Source organism: Chlorocebus sabaeus, chromosome 25 (assembly GCF_047675955.1).
Source record: "Chlorocebus sabaeus isolate Y175 chromosome 25, mChlSab1.0.hap1, whole genome shotgun sequence".
Lineage (NCBI taxonomy): Eukaryota > Metazoa > Chordata > Mammalia > Primates > Cercopithecidae > Chlorocebus > Chlorocebus sabaeus.
The window spans coordinates 61,877,714-61,900,965 of record NC_132928.1 but is presented as its reverse complement, the minus strand read 5'-3'; the positions used below and the strand labels follow the sequence as shown (position 1 = coordinate 61,900,965).

Sequence of the window (23,252 nt, the reverse complement as noted above, 5' to 3'; positions counted from 1 at the left end):
CCTGTCCCTTTGCTGAGAAACCCAGTGTTAGTATCCTGTGTATGGTTCCAGAGATATTTTATGGAGATGTGAGCAAATCCATAAGTGATAGCATCCCATACACATGGTTCTACAGCTGCCTTTTTTTTTTTTTAACAGAAGTTTTGTTGAGATATAATTCACGTCCTGTGGAATTCGCCCATTTCAAGTGGGATTCAGTGGTTTTTCAGTGTATTCACAGTGTGGTGCAGCCATCATTATATAATATTAGAACACTTTCATCACCCCATAAAGAAACCTTACATCCATTAGGGCTTAGTCTCTCTTCCCCTAGCAACTACTAATCTACTTTCTGTATCTGTGAGTTTCCAAGTTTTGGACATTTCATATGGATGGGATCAGATAATATGGGCCTTTTCTGTCTGGCATCTTTCACTTAGCATAACATTTTCAGTTTTCATTAATGATGTAGCATGTATCAATATTTCATTTCTTTTTACAGCCATAATATTCCATTGTGTGAATATACCACATTTTGTTTATCCATTCATAAAATGAGGGATATGTTTTTCTCTTGTGTGCGTACTTAGGATTGCTGTTGAGTCATCATAACTCTGTGTTTAACCATTTGAGGTCCCGCCAGACTGTTTTTCAAAAGGCTGCATCGTTTCTGTTCCCATCAACAATGTAGAGGGTTCTAATTTCTCTGCATCCTCTCCAGCTACTGGTTAGTGCCATCTTTTTGATATAGCTATCCTAGTGAGTGTGAAGTAGTATTTCATTGTGGTTCCAATATGCCTTTTTGCTAATGACTTAGTGATCCTTGAGCACCACTAAGTGCTTATTGGCTATGTATATCTTTGGAGAAACGATATTCATGTTCAGTACCCATTTTTAAATTGTTTAATCTTTGCATCGTTGATTTATAAGTGTTCTTTATATATTTGAATACAAGTCTCTTATATATGATTTGCAAATATTTTCTCCCATTCTGTGGATGTCTTCTTGCTTTCTTGGTAGTTTAAAGCAGAAAAGTTTTAAATTTTGGGTAAGTCCAATTTACCTTTTACTTATTTTGTTACTCATGCTTTGGTGTGGTATCTAAGAAACCATTGCCTAATACAAGATCACAGAGCTTACTCCTATGTTTTCTTCTAAGGGTTTTATAGTTTTAGCTCTTACATTTAAGTTTGTGTTTTATTTGAGTAATTTTTGTATATGATGTGCTTTATATTTTGTACTTTTCATTTAATAATGTCTTGAGATCATTCTATACCAGCACTAAAGAATTTCCTCAGTTTTTCTTATGATACTATGGTACTCTCTTATGTTGATGTATTATAGCTGCTTTAAACAGTCCCTCATTGACGGAAATTTACACAAACATTTGGGTTTGGAAATTATCTCAAAATGACATTGTGGCTTGAAAGTTGTTTCATATCACCCTTCTCAAAATGCAGTTTCAACCATTTCATGGATTTGGCTGTTCCAGGCAACTCTTGCCATTCAGAAGCCCTGGAATAAATCCCAGTCCTTTGGGTAGAATGACCCCAAGGAATTCAAGATACTTCATTCCATTAAATGTTTACAGTAAGTCAGGAAGCAAAAAGTTCTTTCAATTATCTGAAAATATATGGAAAAATACTTTTGGAGGAACAAGGTGCTCTAAAATTTTGTTGTACATTCTAAGCTACGGTCAGTTTCAGATGACTTAATGGCATGTGTTCTTTTAGTCTTTTGTTGAATTGTTGTCTGTGTATATAAATCAAAGCGAGTAGTAATCTAAACTTCAGGCAATACAGGCAGCCAACTCAGTAAGATGTAAAATATCCAGAGATTATGAAACATGTAGGTTTCTTTGTTAAAGAGCAGGCTTAGGGGAAAATCTTGAAATACATCAACACTTTACTAATCTGCAGAGGCATATTTGGCCACTCGAAAGTAAACAAAAAAAAGGCTAATAGGAAGCTAAGATTAGTATGGCAAAACCCATTCCTTCAAGTTCTTGAGCTTTACCTGTAACACAGTTCTTCACCAGGAGACTATTTGTATTTTATACACTGATCAAATCAGTATGATATCACAAAAAAAGAACTTTGGAATTGTTTAAATCCTGTTTCTGTTCTTTATGATCTGGATACCTTCAATACGTTTTTGGGCTAGAGTATTTTCATCTGTAAAATGAATGTGAACTAGATGAGTTTTCAAGCCTATAACAGAACAGTTAATTAGAGGTGAAAGAGAGGCTACTGGAGGCAAGCTGCAATCAGCAGTGGCCTGGCCTGATCTGCATGGAGTAGACAATAAGAATGTTAAAAGTATTTACGAAAGTTCAAAAATAATCATGGCTGGAGACATCTGGCTAGGAGCAAATAGTCCGACATACCTTAGTGGCCCCAGAGGGCACACTAAGTTATATTATGTCCCTAATGTCCACACAAGTTCTGAGCTACCAAATAAAGGTTAAATGGAATACTGTAGTTCTTTCTTTTGCAGTTTTATTTTGATAAAATTTCTGACTTACAGAAAGGTTCAGAAAGAACACAAAGAATACCATCTATCCTTCACCCAGGTTTTTCTTTTCTTTTCTTCTTTGAGTTGGAGTTTCGCTCTTGTTGCCCAGGCTGGAGTGCAATGCCGCGATCTTGGCTCATTGCAACCTCTGCCTCCCAGATTCAAGCAATTCTGTCTCAGTCTCCCAAGTAGCTGGGATTACAGGCACATGCTACCAACGCCCGGCTAATTTTTGTATTTTTAGTAGAGACAGGGTTTCATCATATTGGTCAAGCTGATCTCGAACTCCTGACCTCAGGTGATCCGCCTGCCTCAGCCCCCCAAAATGCTGGGATTATAGGCGTGAGCCACTGTGCCCGGCCCACCCAGGTTTTTCAGATGTTAACATTTTATTACATTTGCTTAAATCTTTCTCTCCCCTTCCTCCCCCTCCCACCTTGTATATGTGTTTCTGTTCCACATGAGAGCAGTAAAAATGCTGTTCCTTTATTTCTAAATAATTTAACGTGTATTTCCTGAAGACTAAGGACATAATGTTATATAACGACGGTGTAATTATCAAAATTAAGACATGAATATTGAAACAGTAGCAGTACTGTTATCTAATATGTAGACTTTATTTGGATGATGCCCATTGATCCAGTAATGTCCATTAGAGCAGAAGAAAATCCAGAATCATGTAATTCACTTAGCCATCATGTCTCTTTCATCACCTGTAGTCTGCAGCATTTCCTGAGTCGTTTTCTTTAAAGTTTTACATTAATATTTTTAATGTATATTATATAAGCCATTTACATAGTAGATTGCCCCTCATTCAGGTGTGTCTGATGATTTAGGCTATCCATGTTTGGCAGGAACACCACGGAAGTAATATTCTGTTCTTCTCAGTGCCTGACCTAAGGAGAAAGGTGCTGCTCTTTTGTTCCATTACTGGTGATGTTGACTTTGATCCTTGGTTAAGGTGTTGTCTGCCATGTGTCTCCACTCTAAAGTAACTGTTTTTTTTCCCCTTTATAATTAATAACTATCTTGTGGGTAATTCTTTGAAGCTAGGCAACTATCATGTTTCTCCTTAAACTTTCACTCACAATATTATCTTTTTATGAAGACAGAAGGAAAATAATAACATTTTAGTAGGAGTCCCATCAAAATGGTTGTGATGTTTAAAAAAATAACTTCAAGGAACATGGAGTAGTTATTTGACAAATATAATCATGTAGAATTACCTACTATTAGAAATTAAATGTATGCGCCGGGTGTGGTGGCTCACGTCTGTAATCCCGGCACTTTGGGAGGCTGAGGTGGGCAGATCATGAGGTCAGGAGTTTGAGACCAGCCTGGCCAACATGGTGAAACCCTGTCTTTACTAAAGATACAAAAAATTAGGCGGGCGTGGTGGCTCATGCCTGTAATTCCAGCTACTCAAGAGGCTGAGGCAGGAGAATCGCTTGAACCCAGGAGGCGGAGGTTGCAGTGAGCCGAGATGGCACCATTATACTCCAGCATGGGCGACAGGATAAGACTCCATCTCAAAAAAAAAGAAATTAAATGTATGCAATACTTAAGTTTTTAAAAATGTCCCTCACATATCTAAAGTCAGTTTGCAGGTTTATACATGTAAAAATAATTTCATTTGTTAGTAGTGTTGTTTTTGAAAGATTTAGAGATGAGTCAACTCATGGAAATTTTTCTGTTTTTCCAGTATTGGAGGCAAAATGAAACTAACAAAAATCCTTTGGGAAAAAATTATTCCAATAAATTTTCCAATAATTATTCCAAATGTCTCTTCTTTTCCTCCCTTTTTTGTGTATCTTTACGACTCAACCAAAAAGTCCACTGTTACTATATCAAGCCTGCTTAAGAATCCTCCGCGGTGCCCACGTCCTACAGGATCAAGTTCTAGCTCATCTGAATTCAGACTACCTTTTCATCTTAAAACTTTTCCTCTATTCTAGCCAAATTAATCTCCATAATTCATCTTTAAACATCATCTCACGTTTTTCTGTCTCTGCAAAATGCCCTTTCAATCTATTTTGAGTCTTCTCAGTATACCAGATAAAGTTCAAGTGCATCTTTCATAAAATATTCCCTAACCTCTTCATTTTTCAAATTTTGACTTTAATTAGCCACCTATAGTCTATTTGCTATTTTAGGGGGATAGTTTAGTAGGAACTTATCTTAGGGAAGGTAAGGTGGCATAAACAATAAGATACAGACCAGGTAGTGCCGACTGCCTGCTTGGAGGGCCATTTTCCCATGCCCTGCACTGTGCCATACCCTGCATACTGTAGGGACACAAAGTTTGTTATATACATTGTTGTGTATATTTCCATGTACAGTATCTAATGAGACTCGTCCCACTCAGAACTTAGGATTTACTATCTATTCAATAAATGAATTGTTCAATTGATACTGTCTTTTAAAAATTCTGATAAAGCCAGCATCTCAATAGGAAGCAGGGGCAGATGTTTCCCTTCCTTACTCATATTTTACTTTCTGTTCAAGGGTGAGTGTTTACCCTTTGAACTCTTTCTGGCAGTGACGAATCAGCGCTGATTAACCTGTACTTTTTGGCCAAATTTTTCTAGGAGCCAGAGAGAGCTTGACTGGAGTTAGGCATCCATTTAAGGGCAGATTGGTTTCCTTATTTTAGGAAAAAAAATAGTGCTTATATGTTTCATTAATTATAGCTTCACTTTCCAGGGAACCAAAAAATTCGGTGTTATCTGTTCACTCCTTTTGAAATGTTCTTTGAGAGCTCTCTGACCACCAGGAAGTGTAGTAGGTGCTGGGCACACCGAAGGCAAGTTAAGGTGTAGTTCCATGGCTCAAGGAGTTGTGAGTCTAACAGGGGAGCTGGAGTTAATTGCAGGGGCGATTGTGCTTTTCACTGAAAGGTGTGTCTTCAGTAGACTGCAGCCAGAGTCGTGTGAGAAATACTGAAGAGTGTGGCAGAAGAAGAGGTGGCAAGATCAGGGAGGGCTTTACCAAAATCACGTTCAGGTGGAGTCTTGACATTCTGTAAACTTTCAGAGGTCGGCCTCGTTCCAAGCTGTGTTAGTGTACCCTGAGATATGCTGGCTGCGTGACATGTTAGGGAAGTGAGAGCAAGCTGATACCAGCTCACCACCAACAGGCTTTGCCAAATGTAAAGCAGGAAAAGGAGGGTTACTTTGAAAAGCCTAGTGTGCCATGCTGATAATTATGGACTTTATGAAGCAATGGAGGAGCTTTTAAATGTATTTTCAATAGGAAATTGTCATGGACAAATCTGCGTTAAATTCAGATCTCATTAAGAACGTGTCCAAAGGATAACTCTACAGTAAACACATCTTGAAAGTACTCACAGCTGTAACGAAGGCGAAGTATTTCTTTCTCCATTTAATTTACCTTCCCCTGGGTGATTGGTTTGTGGTTAGGCCGTTTGTCCAGCTGCAGCAGACTGGATTTACACCGTGAAGTAAACTTGAATTTATTTATTTCTTTCTTTTTTTTTTTTTTTGAGACGGAGTCTCGCTCTGTCACCCAGGCTGGAGTAGAGTGGTGCGATCTCGGCTCACTGCAGCCTCCGCCTCCCGGGTTTAAGCGATTCTCCTACCTCAGTCTCCCAGGTAGCTGGGATTACAGGCGCCCGCCATCACACCTGGCGAATTTTCGTATTTTTGGTAGAGACAGGGTTTCACCATGTTGTCCAGTTGGTCTCAAACTCCTGACCTCAGGTGATCTACCCGCCTCAGCTTCCCAAAGTGTTGGGATTACAGGTGTGAGCCACCGCGCCCAGCCTTTGAATTTCTTAAAACCAAGCAGAACAGTGATTTTCAAGCTCTCTTCAGTAGATTCTAGCAGCTGAGCTTTGTTTATTTATTTGAGACGGTTTCACTCTGTCACCCAGGCTGGAGTGCAGATCTCCATTTGCTGCAACCTCTGCCTCCTAGGCTCAAACGATCCTCCCCGCTCAGCCTCCCAAGTAGCTGAGACTACAGGTGTGTGCCATAGGCTCGGCTAACTTTTTGTATTTTTGGTAGAGATGGGGTTTCACCATGTTGCCCAGGCTGGTCTTGAACTCCTGAGCTCAAGCAATCCACCCATCTCAGCCTCCCAAAGTGCTGGGATTACAGGCGTGAACCACCGCACCTGGCACAGCTGCATTTCAGAGCTTCCAAATGCTTAGTGCATATTTCATTTGTTTCCAAAGTACGTTTTAAACCATTAAAATCACAATAAAAAATAGCACACACACTTGTGGGTGGTTTTATATATAATTTGTGGACTTTGGACACCAATGTCGTATTAACTCAGGCTGCCAGTGCAGTCTTCAGAATAAAGTAGATTTTTGTAATTTTTCTCTGTTGACATGGAAACTTATACAAGTGTGTTATTGATTAAGAAGCTGAGTAGAGCACTGCCCTGGTATTTTGAAAAGTTCAGGTTCATGCATGTGCACTAATACATATTTTACAAGTGAACATACCTTTACCTGCAGTCAGTCAAATGCCAGGCAAGGCGTGGCTCATCTGCTTCAGGCATGGTCTTATTGTATAATAGCATCATAAGTGAAGTCCCAACATCTCATTTGTGTACTAGGTAGTAATTACATGTTTCAAATCACCTGGGGGCCTTTTAAAATTCCTGATATCCAGGCCATCCCCCTTACCAATTAAATCAGAATTCCTGGAGGTAGGGGTGGGACCCAGGCACTACTATTCTTTTTAGACTTAGACTGTTTAGAGAAGCTTTTGGTTTACAGCAAAATAGAGCAGAAGGTACAGATTTCCCGTCTATCTCCTGCATGGCTTCTCCTATTATCAGTATCCCTCACCAGAGTGATACATTGTTACAGTTGATGAACCTAGAGTTGATAATGATGATAACACATCATTATCGCCCAAAGACCATTGTATTTATCTTAGGGTTCGTTATTTCTGTTGTACGTTTTATGGGTTTCTACCGATGTACAATGACATATATCTATTATTATGATATCATATAGAGTAATTTAATATTTTTCAGTAGTTTCAGTAGGCAGTATTTTAAAATTTTTTTAAAAGTTTGCTGTATTTTGGAGGAGAGGAATATACTCTTATTGCCATCAACCATAGGCGTATTGTTTCCAATCTCTTGTTCTGTCCTTGTAGTAATAATTGTATTGGCCTTTTCTGGTTTCAGTTAAATTTTGGTTCATATATCTTTAAACATACTATAAACCTGATAAGATTTGAGAGCTCAGAAAGATAGATTTAAGGTACAGTGGTCTTTTTCCTGAAGAGCATTTTTAATATGCCATTTCAGCACCTGGGAAGTGTAAAATATGTGAGAGTGTTATTTTCCTATCTATCAGCTATGCCTCCAGAGCTTTCAACATGTTCTTTATGTTAAGCATTTTAGTCCACTGTACTCTAGCAGAGGTAAAATCTGATTTTTCCTACCAAAAGTTCCTTATTTTCATCTGCTTGCTAAGAACTGAGAAATGTTTGGATGCTTTATGCAGATGATACAATTCAAGCTAACTGCAGCTGGGGCATTTGTGTTGCCTGCTTCGTGTTTTGAGCCTTTAGTATTTAATGGAAGCCCTGCGCTGTGGAAAATCTCCTAATGCACTCTGTGCATCCCAGCGGCCATGCACGGTGCTTCTGCAGCCGCACTGTAGATGTTTGTTTATTTGTCTCCACTAGACTGTCAGTACATTCGAGTAGAGGCTGAGTCTCAGTGTATGTTGAAATAATGAATGGTTGATTGAAGAAAGGAGACCATTTACAGGAGAGAGAGAGATGAACAGTACATATATAGAGGAGGGCAAGAAGAAATCCCAGGGCTTTAAAAAGTCAAGTGATTAGTTCAGTGACTGGCCTGATTCAGGACCCTTTGAGCATTTCTCATTTGAGAAACAGAAAGATCTTTGTTGGTACAAAAAAGGTTAAGGATAGATATGTGGCCAGCTGGACATCGATCATGAGCGGAAGGAATTGACTCTGAGAGGGATTTGGTAATCTTGTGTGTTAGTGAAAGTACATGGTTTTTTTGTTTGTTTGTTTTGTTTTTTGTTTTTTGTTTTTTTTGACAGTCTCACTCTGTCACACAGGCTGGAGTGTAGTGGCACAACCACAGCTCACTGCAGCCTCCTCCTCCCAGGCCCAGGCAATCCTCCCTATCTCAGCCCCCTGAGTAGCTGAGATCATGAGATCACAGGTTTGAGCCACTATGCCCAGCTAATATTTTTTTGTAAAGATGGGGGCTGGTCTTGAACTCTAGGGCTTAAACCACCCTCCTGCCCCCGCCCCCCAAAATGCTGGGATTACAGGTGTGAGCCACTTTGTCTGGCTGGATTTTTTTTTTTGTAATCAAATGTTTCAAAAGGTGAGTCTCCTTTGGGATGATTCTCTCACGCAGAAAGATGATTCTTGGAGGAAACATATCTAAGCATCCTCCAAAGTAGTATCAGCGTTCAAAGTTGACCCCAGATCATCTCCTCAGACACTTTTTATGTTGGGCATCATGCTGAAGCCATTTGTTGTAGAGCAAGTTGATTTTTATGGCTGAGTTTATCTGAGTTTAGTTTGATATATTGTATTCTTTATTCATTCATTCATTCATTCACTGATTCATTCATTTTTCCTGACATTCAAACAAATGTTTGTTGAACACATTGTTAAAGGGCTAGGCATTTGTCAGGTAATGAGGATATAATGGTAAACAAGGTAGACACAGCCCTTTACCCTCTGAGGGGTGCAGACAGCCGGTCATTTAAGTGGGGTGTGAGGAGAGCATTGACAAGGAAAGGACAGGATGCCTGGGAGCACAGGGTGGGGAGTGTGGGGCAGATGCTAGGAGGAAGTCCCTTGAGATTAAGGCCTGAAGCATAACTTTAGACAAAGAGTACAGAAGAGTGTGTTCCTGACTAATGAAAAGCTTAGTTTATTAATACTTAGGGCTTGTTGAATGGAGTATACTTTTGCAGCCCTCCCCTACTTTGTGCCATCCAGCCGAGAGAGGTCTACAATAGCAGCCCTGATTCGCGGGAGGAAAGAACCCACTTCAGCTGCAGGGTGGCCCTGTTCCCAGGAGAGATTTGAGTCTGACCCCACAGTGGCAGCAAGGCAGCTCTGTGCATGTGTTGTCTCCACAGCACACGTCATCGAGTCAGCTTTACTTTATCCAGCCTGATTTTAGAAGTCACAGTAGAGGGAATCGTGTGGAATTTTTACTGGAGCATTCTGAAACTTAAAAAGTAAATCTTTTATTGCTTTACTAATGTCTTCCTGTCTCTCTCTTTTGTAGAATTTTTATTGTAAAAAGTAAAATATATACAAAGAGTGTATGTGTGTACAGTTTACACTATCAGTATTAAAATGAGCACCCATGTACTCATGACCAGCCTAGGAAATAAAACATTACCAATAGTGTGTACCTTTCACTTCCTGCCTCCTCCACCCTGTTCCAGTTGTAACTACTACCCTGAATTTTTATTTAGTATTCTCTTTTGTTCCTCTCTCTTAGTATGTTTTAAAAGGTCATATTTTTGCTTACTAGGAAATATTACAATATCAGACTCTTGCTGTGTACCAAGAGAGAACAAGAGATAGGTCAGAAGGCTGTTTAAATAGATTGCTTGATTGTACTCTTTTAAGCAGGAGTTTATACTGGTAACATCAAAGTGCTTAAAAAATTTCAAAACAAAAGCCTTTTTCAATTACAAGGAAAACCTTAACGAGGTGTGTTAAAAAGATAAGGTTTCTAGGGGCCACGTGAGGTGGCTTACACCTTTAATCCCAACACTTTGGGAGGCCAAGGCGGGTGGATCACTTGAGGTCAGGAGTTCAAGACCAGCCTGACCAACATGGTGAAACCCCGTCTCTACTTAAAAAAATAGAAAAATGAGCTAGGTGTGGTGGTGTGCACCTGTAGTCCCAGCTACTCAGGAGGTTGAGGCCAGAGAATCACTTGAACCCAGGAGGCAGAGGTTGCAGTGAGTTGAGATTGCTCCACTGCACTCCAGCCTGAACAGAGCAAGACTCTTGTCTCAAAAAAAAAGATAAAGTTTTTTACAAACCGATATGCTATAAATGGACCCAGTAGTAACATGACATGGAATTGCTTCAACCAGTAACAGCTTCAATATCCCTGCCTGTGTTTCCTGCTGTGAACGTGTTTATTCCTAATAATGCTGCCACAGTGTATTTCAAATGATTTTATGGTATGAGAGTTTGAATATACTTGGAGTAAGATCATCTTGGCATGTAGTTGGGAGACATTATTTACACTATTGTTTCAGTCATTCAGAATATTGAAATAGGTCAGTGATGTCAGGAAATAGCCTCTTAGGTGAACCATTCTTGAATTTGCCTTTTTCTTTGTGATTGTGATGGATATTGTTTTGTTTTCCATCTTTAGTTTTTTTTTTTTTTTCTTTCTGAAATGTTCTGGTTGTCCATCCAAATTGTAAGAATATTACATTTCGAATATCCTTTGATGATTGTGAAAATGACCTCTAGTCAGATGATTCCACAGACTTTTCGATTACTTGTCAAATGACTTCGCGGGCTTTTTTCATTTGAATTGATCTCCTATTTTGAGAGTCAGTATATCACTTACTTCATTGCTAAATGATACCTCTGAGCAACGCAGTACATTTTAGAAAGCTTATTCCCCAGAGTACTCTAAGAGAAAGGTTATTTGGATTTTATTTGTTTATATTCTTGCCCTTTAAACTCTAGCATAACTCAGCAGGATTCTCCACTCCTTATAAAACCGTTCCCCAGAGAGAAAGTAAGCTCAGTAACTCTCATTTCCATGTTGATGTTTGTTTGCAAGTTTATGTGGAGCTCAGAATCCAAAGTTGGCAGGATATGAAAACGTTTGTATATCATTTAATCTATTTTATTTCATTTCATTTCTGTGTTTTTATTCCCAAAGCAATTGGTTTTATTCAGGAATCAACAGGCTTTTTAAAATCCATCTATGAGTTTTTGAACCAAAGCTTGAACCAAATGTAGTAATACATTTCACAGCCATTTTTGCCACTATGCCATAATTATAAATCCTCGGCCTCGAAGAAACCTATTTAATATCTTATTCAGTTTGAGATTCTAGTCTTTAGTGACATGGAATATAGATTAGAACAATAGTTTCTGTATATCTCAATGGTCTTTACATTTGCATTTTTAGCCATTTTAACTAGCCCCTTAAAACTCTCTTTTATGATTCTGCGGATGAGCTGTCTGAATTCAACAATAATTTTACTATGTATTCCCATAATACTCCTAGTGATTTAAAAAAAGGCAGGGGAATGGACAAAGCCAACCATTCCCAATTGTTTAAGAAACCAGTGAGCACATCCCTTGCTCGGACTGCATGGAATACAGCCTGAGAGGGAAGCCTGTGATTTCGTTTCTCTCTTGATCCACACAGGAGAACAGTTCTAACAAGATGCCATTCGTGCTTGTCGTAGTTGGTCAGAAACTGCTGCTCTGTGCTTGGCAAAAGTTGATTCGAATTTTAGATGCTGTGTGCAAGGAAACCATGTGCAGTTTTAAGCAAGGATCTTCACTGAAATTTCTCCCTACCTCCAGCTACGTAGAGCACCCAGCTCTCAGCATTTGACACAGTTGGCCATGCGTCATGATTTCCTAGGATACCTTTGGTCTCTTTGTCCATAGCATTCTCTATCTGGGGTATACTCACCATAGGCAGGGGAAAAACATGGTGACCAGGGTGGCTGCTGCAACATATTTGAGGGGGTCAGGGTAGGCAGTGAGGTCCAAGAGGTAGCCAGGAGTTAGCTCATGTAGGACTTTGTGGGCCACATGAGGACTGGCCTGATCTGGCTGATGGGATACCCTTAGAGGATTTTCAGTAGAAGAGTGATATGATCCGACCTGAATTTTTACGAGATCTCTTTGGCCTCTCTGTGGACTAGTTGCTGTGAAGTGGGGAAAGCTGGAGGAGGCAGACACCAATTAGGAAGCTCTCAATACTTAATCCAGGTGAAAGATGACAGTGACTTGGACCAAGATGGTGACACTAAATGAGGCAGAGAGAGAGCAGTTTCTAGATAGGTTTCTAAGTAGAGAAGACATGTGTAGCTGACAGCTTGGAGGAAAGTTGTGCAAATGAGAGGAGTCACAAACTAGTTCAGGATTTTGGTCTCAGCCACTAGAAAACCAGTGTTGCCATTCACTGATTTGGAGAAGCCCATGAAAAGGAAGTTTGGGGGTTGGGAATCAGGAGTTTAATTTGGACATATTAAATCTGAAATGATGCCAGTTATATCCAAGTGAAGTTGAATAGGCTGTGTGTGTGTGTGTGTGTGTGTGTGTGTGTGTGTGTGTGTATACAGGTGTCATCAGCATTTGGGAGCATTTGAAACTGGATGAGGTCACCAAGAGAAGGAATGTTAAATAGACAAGCTGTCAGAGAAATGATTTGGGCTCTTAATCATATAGAAGTCAGGAGAACCAGGGAACGAGCAGTCAATGAGATAAGAGAATCAAGAGGGAGAGGCATTCCAAAAGCTAAACTGTTAAAAAACAAAACAAAAAGTTTTAGGAGGGAGTAATTGTCAGAGGTTTCAGATAGGGCAATAAGACAAGACTTGAGAATTAATCATGGAGGTCATTGCATTCCTTAACAAAAACAATTTCTATGGAGTAACGGAGATGAAAGCCTAAATTGGATTTATTTAAGAGAACAGAGGAGGAGAGAAATTGGACACCATGCGTACAGACAGTTCTTTCAAGATTGGTAAAATAAAGGACAAAGGGGCCAGAGCTACAGGAAGATGCAGGGTCAAGATTTTTTTCTCTAAACCTGGGATATAAATATAAATATGTATGTTTATATTGCTGCTGGTGGTAATTCAGTAGTGAGTGAAAAATTCAGAAGAGGGAGAATTGCTGGATCAATGAATGTCCTTAGGTAGGCAAGAGATGAGATGCAATGTGCAGTAGAGAGGTTCATCCTGAGAGGAATGCAGACAGACACTTTCTTCATAGGAGTGCAAGGAAAGCAGAATGGGCACAGATGCAGGGAGGTGGGTAGCTATGGTATCTGGACACAGGGAGGTTCTCTTCTCATTGCTTCTGTTTTCTCAATGAAATAAGCAGCTCAGTCATTAGCTGGTAGTGAGAAACCAGAGGAAGTGGAAATTTGAGGTTAGAGAGGAAGGTTTAAAATAGTTCTCTAGGGAAATAGAAAGCAGATGGCTTAGGGCAATGTGGATGGATTGCCAGACAGCATTGAGTCCCTTTGAGATTAGTGACCATAAATTTAAGGCGAAAATAGTCAGTGGGATTGTGTGCTTTTGTCCAGCAGTGGTCAGCCACCCTGGTGGAGATGCAGAGTGGGTAAAGAATTGAATTTAACCAGGATAGACGTTTGGCCACATGAAGGCCCTGAAGGGAGAGGCAAGAAAGCTGATTGTGTATTCTAGACTGTGAGTATAATGGTGTCTTATGGGGTTTAATCTGAGTAAAGCAAATGAAGACATGCTGGGATTTTAGTTTTTGATACAGCTTAGGGATCAATGAACTCAGGGTTTTGGAGGATATTGGAAAGCTAAGAGGTGGTCAGTTAGGGAGTAGAGAAGCCTGAAACTGTGATTCTGGAGTGGGTGCAGGTACAGATGATAGGGTCTAGAGCTAGTGATTCTCAGCCCGGGGGGTTTCGCCTCTGAGGAGGCATTTGCAATGTCTGGAGACGTTTTTGGTTGTCATAACTGGAGGCAGAGGAGATACTGCTGTCATCTGGTAGAGGCCAGGGGTGCTGCTCAACATCCTACAAGGCATGTCAGTAGTGCTGAGATTGAGAAGCCCTGGTTTAGGGTATGACAAAATAAAAACTTCAGCTGAATTTAAATTTAAAGGAGTTTAATTGAACAATGAATGAATTGCAAATTGGGCAGCCTTCTGAGCCAAGGTAGTCTCAGAGATGCCAGCACAGCCATGTGGTGGAAGAAGATTTATATACATAAAAATGAAAGTGATGTACAGAAAACGGGAGTGAGGTACAGAAACAGCTGCATTGATTATAGCTTGACATTTGCCTTATTTGAACACAATTTGAACAGTTGGCTACATTTGATTGGCCAAAACTTGGTGATTGGCACAAGGTGATTGGCTACGGCCTGTTTACACCTATACTTGTTATAGTTCACAGTGTACAGAAAAACCCTTATGCTGAACTTAAAATATGTAAGGAGGCAGCTTTAGGCTAAATTTGATTGAACAGGTATGACCGTAGAAATGAGTGGCTGGGATAGGCCTGATCTTACCCAGATTGTTGGAGAAGAGAAACAGACTAAGGTTTTAGAAGGTTTATCTTACGACTGATGAAATCTCCAAAAATGATGACAAGAGTAGTATTAGAGAAAAGCGTAGATAGCCAGGGATGGAAGAAGCTAATTTCTCAGTGTGTGGAGTCATTTATTCTTTTTCTTGAGCTAGCTGATAGGCTAGCTTTGGATTTCATAATCCTGGCTAAGAGCTACATGTTCAAATTAGCCAAAGAGTGTTGTGTGTTTTTTAAAAAGTCACCTGTTTATTAACTAACTTTGGTGTAACGAAATCTTTGTCTTAAAATAGATGCCTAAAAGCTGTTTGGGAATTTGGTTAGTCTTTTTGCTCAAAATTCTGTGACTGTAAACGTGGACGCGTGGTCTAATTCCATCTTTAAATAATGTTTTAGGATGACAAGTCTTGCAACCAGGCCTTGAGGAAGGGATCTGGTTTAAGAAAATCCTTGAGAAGGCCAGGTGCAGGGGCTCACGCCTATAATCCCACTTTGCGAGGCCGAGGCCGGTGAATCACCTGAGGTCAGGAGTTCGAGGCCAGCCTGGCCAACATGGTGAAACCCCTTCTCTACTAAAAATACAAAAATCAGCCAGGCATGGTGGCAGGCGTCTGTAATCCCAGCTACTCAGGAGGCTAAGACAGGAGAATTGCTTGAACCCAGGAGGCGGAGGTTGTGCCACTGCACGCCAGCCTGGGTCACAAGATTGAGACTCGGGAAAAGAAAAAGAAAGAAAGAAAGAAAGAGAAAATCCTTAAGAAACCTTATTTATAGACTTTAGAGACTGTGGCTTTCCAGTACTCATCACCATGGAGAAAACTAGTCAAAATCACACAGAGTGAATAAGGGTTGCAAGCCAGTGCTGCTTCCTGGAATAAGCTGGTCCACTAGTCTAGTCTTGTGCTTTGTCCTTCATTTTGAACTCAAGTGCCCTGGGGCTACTTTTCTGCCTACCCACAATAGCAAGGAACTCTTTTGTTTGCATCTCCTCTGAAAGAAATGCTTGTTTTGAGGTTTGGACCACAAATAATAATCTGTTGTTCCCTGTAATAATAATCCACCCTCTTTAGCAGAAAAAAAAATCTGCTTGATGCAGTATGGCTATCAGTTTATTTAAAAGAATAGCCAAAAGTGCCCATTGTGTCCTGAGAATAAACATTTGCAAGATGGTTGGGAGGAATGGGGGAGTACTCTTGTTCTCCTTGGCTGAGAGTCAGTTAAGTCTTCAAGGAGAAAAAATTCTGAAAATGACCATCAGTCCTGGCTGACAATACTCTTCCTTATTCTGCCCATCTGTTACATTCTAAGAATAATTGCAACACTGCAGATATTTATTCCAAACTATTTCTTTAAAAAATATCGAAGATGGATATTTTTAAGTTACCAATTTTAGGCCAAATAAGTTTTTTCTTTTTCTGACTTTCATTTTGTCTGTGAAAGCATTGCTTTTATAGCAGCATGTTCAAGTTAGCAATCTTTAACAATTTGGCAAATACTTTTAGGAACAATCCTTAACAATTCCTGCAGTTGCCTGTGATTGCAGATCTTGAAAAAAGAGCCATTTTTATATTCCAAGTGGTAGACACATTTTAATTACTATTTCCTGGGCTTAGGCTAACTGACAAAACTTGATGGGTAAAATGAAAATGTGATATACAGTGTAATCAGCTGTTTACTTACCTAGCACAGTGAAATCTTATGGTAGGTATGGTTTCACTAACAAAACCAAAATAAGCATTTTTCTTCCTTAAGTTCTTTATAAGAAAAGGATCAGTTAAATAATAAATGTGGCTTTAAAATCAAGTTATATCTTAGGATAGTTTTAATTGCATTATACATGGATGATGAGTTCAGTGTGATAATTGCGTAACAGATGTGCATCAGAACTACTTAAAGAAGTAAAAATACGCCCATCACGTCATTAAAAATAGACCATCAGGGAAGCCACCAAGAAGTCCTTCAGAAGGTGAATGAATAAACTGTGGTACGTCCATACAATTTGTATATTATTCAGCAATAAAAAGAAATGAGATATTATGCCACACAAAGACATGGAAGAAAGTTAAATGCATATTGCTAACTGAAAGAAGCCAACCTTAAAAGGCTACATGCTGCATGATTTTAACTAGATAACATTCTAGAAAAGGCAAACCTATAGAGACAGTATAAGGTCAGTGTTTGCCAGGGATGTGCGGGAAAGGAGGGCAGGAATAAATAGGTGTAGCACAGGAGATGCTTAGGGAGTGAAACTATTCTATATGATGCTGTAATGGTGGAGACGTCACTACACACCTTTGTCAAAATCCATAGGATCTACAACACTAACGCAAATCCTAATGTAAACTACGGACTTTGGTTAACGATGATATAACCATATTGGCTCATCAATTAAAACAAATGTATAGCACTAATGCCAGATGTTAGTAATAGGAGAAACAGATGGCCATGGGGGAATGAGGGAATGTGAGAATTCTACCTTCCATTCAATGTTTCTGTAAACCTAAAACTGCTCTTTTAAAAAGTCTATTAGTTAAATAAATATTCAATATAGCCAAACTAATAAGCATATCTTAACTAAAAAGCAATACAAACCTAAACCATGAGCAATTATTCTGTTTATGGTACTCTTCTGATTGAACTTAGCTATAGAATATTCTGCCAGAAATATGTAATGGCAGTGAATTACTGTATATATCTAGTAACTTTGCTGTATTTTTTCTTGTCTGGCAAAAATGTGCAGTGGTATTCATGCTAAGTCCTACTTTTAACTACCCTTATTCCTCTCTCTTCAGTGACAGCTGGAGTATCAGCCTTGGAAGTATATACACCAAAAGAAATCTTCGTGGCAAATGGTACACAAGGGAAGCTGACCTGCAAGTTCAAGTCTACTGATGAGACTGGCGGGTTGACCTCAGTCACGTGGAGCTTCCAACCAGAGGGGGCTGACACTACCGTGTCGGTAAGAATGCTTGACTGCTCTTGGCTACTCCTACCTCACAGGTTTCTTTACTGCTGTATAATTAGTGATCCATTTTTCTGATGGTTCCTTTCTAAAATGAGTGTATTTATTATCTATTATAGACTCCAAGGCCCTTCTCTTGCTTCAGGATAAAATAAGTTCAGCATGTCTTAAATGCAGCTGGTTTCCTTGTCTTTGCTCAGTTCCTCTCCACCATCAAATCCCGTTCTGAAATTGATCTCAATTGACTCTAATCAGGATTTATCCTGCATCTTTTCATCTTTCATTGCCCCATTTTTATTGATATTTATTTTACATATTACCAGATTTTATATATATGTGTGTGTATGTACCTTCTGATTTGATTTTTTTTTTAATTTAGCATATAGTCCATCTGATTTAGCAATATTGATTGGGAGCTTACTATGTAGTGGGTTACGTAGGGCCTTCAAAAATGTCTAAAACAATCCTTGCTGTCACCCAGAGATGATTAGGAGGAAGGCTGATATATACTTGACTTTGGAGTAAGATGAAGGATGTAACAGAAATACAGCACCAGAGGGTTGAAAAAAAGGTTAGTTAGTAACTAGTGGAGTGCTGGTTATGCAGTGGGTGTTTATTAAACATGAACTGACTATCCTGGTTCTGGTCTGTAAAATGGAGATGATAAAACCTCCCACACAAGGGTGTTAGGAGGATAAAGTAAGATTATACAAGACAAGTGCTCAGGAAAGTGTCTAGCTCTTGAGTTACTAATATACACAATTTGTTGTTACTGTTGCTCTCCCAGCATGTTGAATGCCCTTCACATATTGGCACATATTTTAGTACTGTTGCACTTTTCAGGTTGTTAGTACTTAGCAAGGACAGTCTGTCATCTATCTTTAAGAATACCCAGCTAGGCGCGGTGGCTCACGCCTGTAATCCCAGCACTTTGAGAGGCCGAGACGGGCAGATCACGAGGTCAGGAGATCAAGACCATCTTGGCTAACACGGTGAAACCCTATCTCTACTAAAAATACAAAAATTAGCCGGGCGCAGTGGCAGGTGCCTGTAGTCCCAGCTACTCGGGAGACTGAGACGGGAGAATGGCGTGAACCCAGGAGGCGGAGCTTGCGCAGTGAGTGGAGATCGCGCCACTACACTCCAGCCTGGGTGACTGAGTGAGACTCCGTCTCAAAAAAAAAAAAAAAAATACCCAATTCTTCTGAATGGTGAGTTACATTTGTTGATCACCACCTAGATGTTGGGCCCGTCATATGCCTATGCCATTTACTCTTCACAGTTCTATGTGGAAGACAGGGTGGGGAGGATGGGAGACACTGACTCAAGATTATTCACCAGTGGCCACATCACACAGGTTAGAATTGTTGAAAGTTCAATACGGTATGATTTCCCTTATATATTATTTCTCTCTCAGGTAGAAAACTCTGCTAATAATATTTACTGCCTCATAGGTTTTAGGGATTACCTAAGGCAGTGCTTCTCAGTATTTTTTAAAATTTATTTTTAAAAGGAGCCTTTTGACATTTTTTCTTAATCTCTGCCCCCTTCCATGAAATTTTAATATGGTAGATATCCTCTGTATCTCTTTTACATATAAAAGAGTAAGATTTTCTCAAAGCTTCCCACCCAAGAGCAAGTGTTTGCTCCCTTGGGGGAGAATCTGCCCTATGGAGAATGCATAGTCTAGAGGTCTTTATAAGAGAGGCCTTCCCTTACAGTAACCATAATGGTGAGCACAGAAATCCATACAGATATCGTGGGAAGACATACAAAGGCATTCTCTGCTTCACATAAATATGGCATCAGCATAGAACATACACTAATGTTCCCATAGAGGCAAGATTAAACACATAAGTTTACTCAAGAGAATCCAAAGAACTGTTTTAACATTTAAAGATTTCCCACTGAAGTCTTCTGCAAGAGTCAGTGTGAGGGCCGTTATTTAAGTCCATAGAAAATGAAGCAGTCATCAGGAAGACACCCAGAGGTAATAACTTTCTTCTAAAGAGCAGTTCCATTTATGCTGGAAACAGTCTGGTCATGTGGGTCCATGAAGGTTTACGTAACTCAGACTTACTATTCAGAACATGCTATAATTCTGATTAATATTTTTAGCTAATCAATTTATACTTACACACGAGTCTGATTGCAGTTAATCCCAGCATGTTCAGTTATTGACATAGGATCCTTTAATTCCAAAATGTCGGAACACATTTAATAAGATGAGTGGGTTGCTTTTTTGTTTTTGTAGGTTTTATAGGAAAAGTATATTCAAACCCAGTATGTTCAAAAGCCATACTGTAGATGGCTTTTTTGTCCCATGGCCTCGGGATCCACATATCTGAAACTGAACTCATTTTTTCTCCCTTCTGTTTCCCTTGCCTTTTTTTTTTTTTTTTTTTTTTTTTTTTGGCGGGGGGAGGGGGGCGTGTAATTGTGTTCATCTAGAGATGAGTTTTGTGAGCAATTTTTGTTTTGTTTTGTGTTTTCTGCCCTTTCCTTCCCTGTCCCTTACCACTTCCTTTCTGTCCCCAAGAAATAAGAACCTTTGCTGGTTCTTCCTACTTTGTTTCTGGGATCTAGCTTTTTGTCAGCCTTCCTGTGTCTCTGCTGTCTATTGAGCAGTGTTAACTGTGTGCGTGGTCTCGTGCAATAACCCCTTGTTATTCTTCTGCTTCTGTGTTCTCATCTTTCAGTCCAACCCTTATATGCCAGCAGGTGCATAGTCTTATAATAGTTCTTTCACCTTTTCACTGCAGGTTGTCAGAAACTTAGATACCCGTTGCTGACAACATTTGTCTAGAATTAAAAGCTCATTACAGTTTGGCCCAGCCTACCACTTTAGCCACGCTTCTGTTCTCTTACGGCATCACTTCCAGTTTAGTAAAAATGCTTTGTGCTTTGTTTTCCTACTTCTGAACACTTGTCATTTAAGCTGTACCCCATTTTTACCTTCTGTCTCCTCCATAATGCCTCTTTTTTTAAAAAAACCTTTTAGCCCTTAGAACTCACTACCCTTATCTGGGCCATTCCTGTAATACAGATCCCTTAATATGACAATTTTCCTCTTCCTCATCCTGAATATGAGTGTTTTAAGAGGACATGCCTATCTTACATCTTTAGTATACCTCATAGCTTTAGCACCATGGCTTGTAGTTTAAAAATATTGATTGATAATGATTCTAGTCTTTTCTATGAATTTATTTTTCACTGTTTTATTTCCATCTCTCAAAGGTTTGACCAAGGCATTATTCCTCAGTTTGGTTCAGCAAACTATGTAGTTCCGGCTGTGTGCAAAATGCTAAGGAGTACAGAGAGAAATACAACTTATCCCCTGCCTTCAAATGGCCTCCAGTCAATGAGGGAGCCTGACTGAGGGAGCTGTCTTAGACCCAGTGCTGGGAAATAGCATCATGTAGCTCATCCCCGCTGGTTCACAAATGTAAGGCAGGGAATATGTGGAGATGTTGTGGGAAGGGAAGGCAGAGAGCTGATGAGGGAAGGATTCGTTTGCAAAACTGAGAGTTTATGGTTCATTTTTCTGGTGAAGAAGAGAGAGTGAAGGACTTTGAACAGATAAGACATGATCTCACCCGAGGCATTAAACATTGAAAATAGCATAAGCTTTGAAATCAAAGCTGAGTTTGAATTCCATCTCTAAAACTTGTGACTTTGGGAAAGTTACCAAGGTTTCCTGAGCCTCACATTCCCTATTGATGAAATATCAGGTAGGTGAGTCTCACCTTGCAGGGTGGTTGTGAGGGTTGGAGAGTTGTTGGGAAACAGTTTTCCATGGGTCTTTCATGTTTTTGCACACCTTGCTAGCAAAGGCACTGGCTGCCTTTGTTCTGGACTTTGTTTGTGCAGTAACTAGCCTTGGAAAGCAGAGATGATATTTCCCTCTGGAGCAGAGGACAGGTTTGTTTATTCTTGAGTATAGTGAAGGTAGTGTCTCCTTTCAGGGCTAAAGTCAGACATGTCTTCTGCCCCTTGTAAGAGATTTGTGTTCCCTGAGCTTGGGGTTACTCCGCTGTGATGTAATGCCTCTGCCTGCACAACATCCATGTGAGCCCCTCCATGTCATGGCTGTGGGACTTGGGGGGCAAGGGGAACGAACACGTGCTTTCTGCTCATAAGGTTCTTTGTTTCTGAGTCTTTTTCATGGGAGTGAAGATTTCACAGGAGTCTGTGTCTTCTGTCAGCCATGTATGAACATGTGGCCAACTAACTTTTTTAGCTTGTAAGTAGGGTAAAATCTCAGACCCTTCAGGGTTCTTAACAAGCATTTAGATCATATGAAATGCAGGGTAAATATTTGATAAATGTTATAATAATAACCATTATTTTTTATCAGTGATCATTTAGGCATTGTGGAAGATGATGAGTTAGACATACCAGTTAAGAGGCCCAAGATAATGAAAGCATAAAAACAGATATTGTCATTGGGAACTGAATAGAGAGAAGGGAAACAGAGAGAAACTAATGAGACAAATTGACAATACTGGGGGATTAACTGGATGGGAAGAAAGAGAATCAAGGATTACTTCAAGATTTATGGTTTGGGAAAGAAACGGTAGCCATTAGTGAAGATGGGATACATGAAGACGGGAAGATGAAGTTTGTAAGAGAAGGTGACAAGCTTGGGGGAGGGGGCAGTCAAGTGGTAAAGTGAGTAAGCAGTTGGGTGAGGAGTCTAGAGCTTACGGGTCACTATTGATGAGAGGTCTGGGAGTTAAGAAAATCCAGATGATCATTAAATCATGGGAATGGACGAGTCTGCACTGGCGTTTTCAGCATGCTCAAACAGTTCTGAAAATGTTCTGTTTGCATTGCTAATAGAGCTGGTTTCTATCCCCAGCTCCACCATCACCCGGGCCATGAACCAGACATCAGGCCTCCAGCATAGCTGCTTGGATTAGAGCCAAGTGTGAGGATAGATCCCCTCCCACTGGGCCTTAACCCTGCTTCCAGGTGCTGAATTTGACAAGGTTTACTTTGAGAAGACAGTTCCTTTGCTGAAAGCAGGACTGAGGAGAGAGTGAGGAGTGGAAAGAGAAAGGGGTCAAAGGCTGAACTTTCAAAAGCCAGCAAGAGTATCTTGTGTTATCTGGACTTTGTTCCTTTCACACACCCGTGACTTCTCCATAGGAAACCAGAAGGAAGAGGGAGAAACTCAGATTAGCTGATCTGAGATATTTAGGATTCTTTTCCTTTGTGCCTTTGTGTATCTTAGTGGTAAGCTAAGTGAACACTAAGCTTTCTGAAGCTTAGGAATCACTGGGCTCAATTATGGTGTTATTGGAAGAACACTGACTTTGAAGACTCAGGTGGGTCTAAATTTTACTCTGGGTCCCCAGTTACTATCATTGGGACCTTGGGAAAATGGCTTCTCTTAAGTCTCCATTTTGTCTTTTATAAAATTATGGGTGGTAATAATTATATCAGTGAAATACTGAGAGGATTCGAGATGACGTGTGAGTCTGATTCTTCCATTGAAACCTGGCAGAGTTGA

At 39.9% G+C, this 23,252-nt stretch overlaps 1 protein-coding gene across 1 annotated transcript in view; it reads left to right on the top strand.

The window, feature by feature from the left end:
• MPZL1 (myelin protein zero like 1) overlaps nucleotides 1–23,252 on the top strand; it is a 64,938-nt gene that overhangs the window by 24,713 nt on the left and 16,973 nt on the right. The window contains exon 4 of the mRNA XM_007989650.3: nucleotides 17,568–17,734. Within this exon, the coding sequence (XP_007987841.2) occupies nucleotides 17,568–17,734 (167 nt within the window). The remainder of the gene's footprint in view (nucleotides 1–17,567; nucleotides 17,735–23,252) is intronic.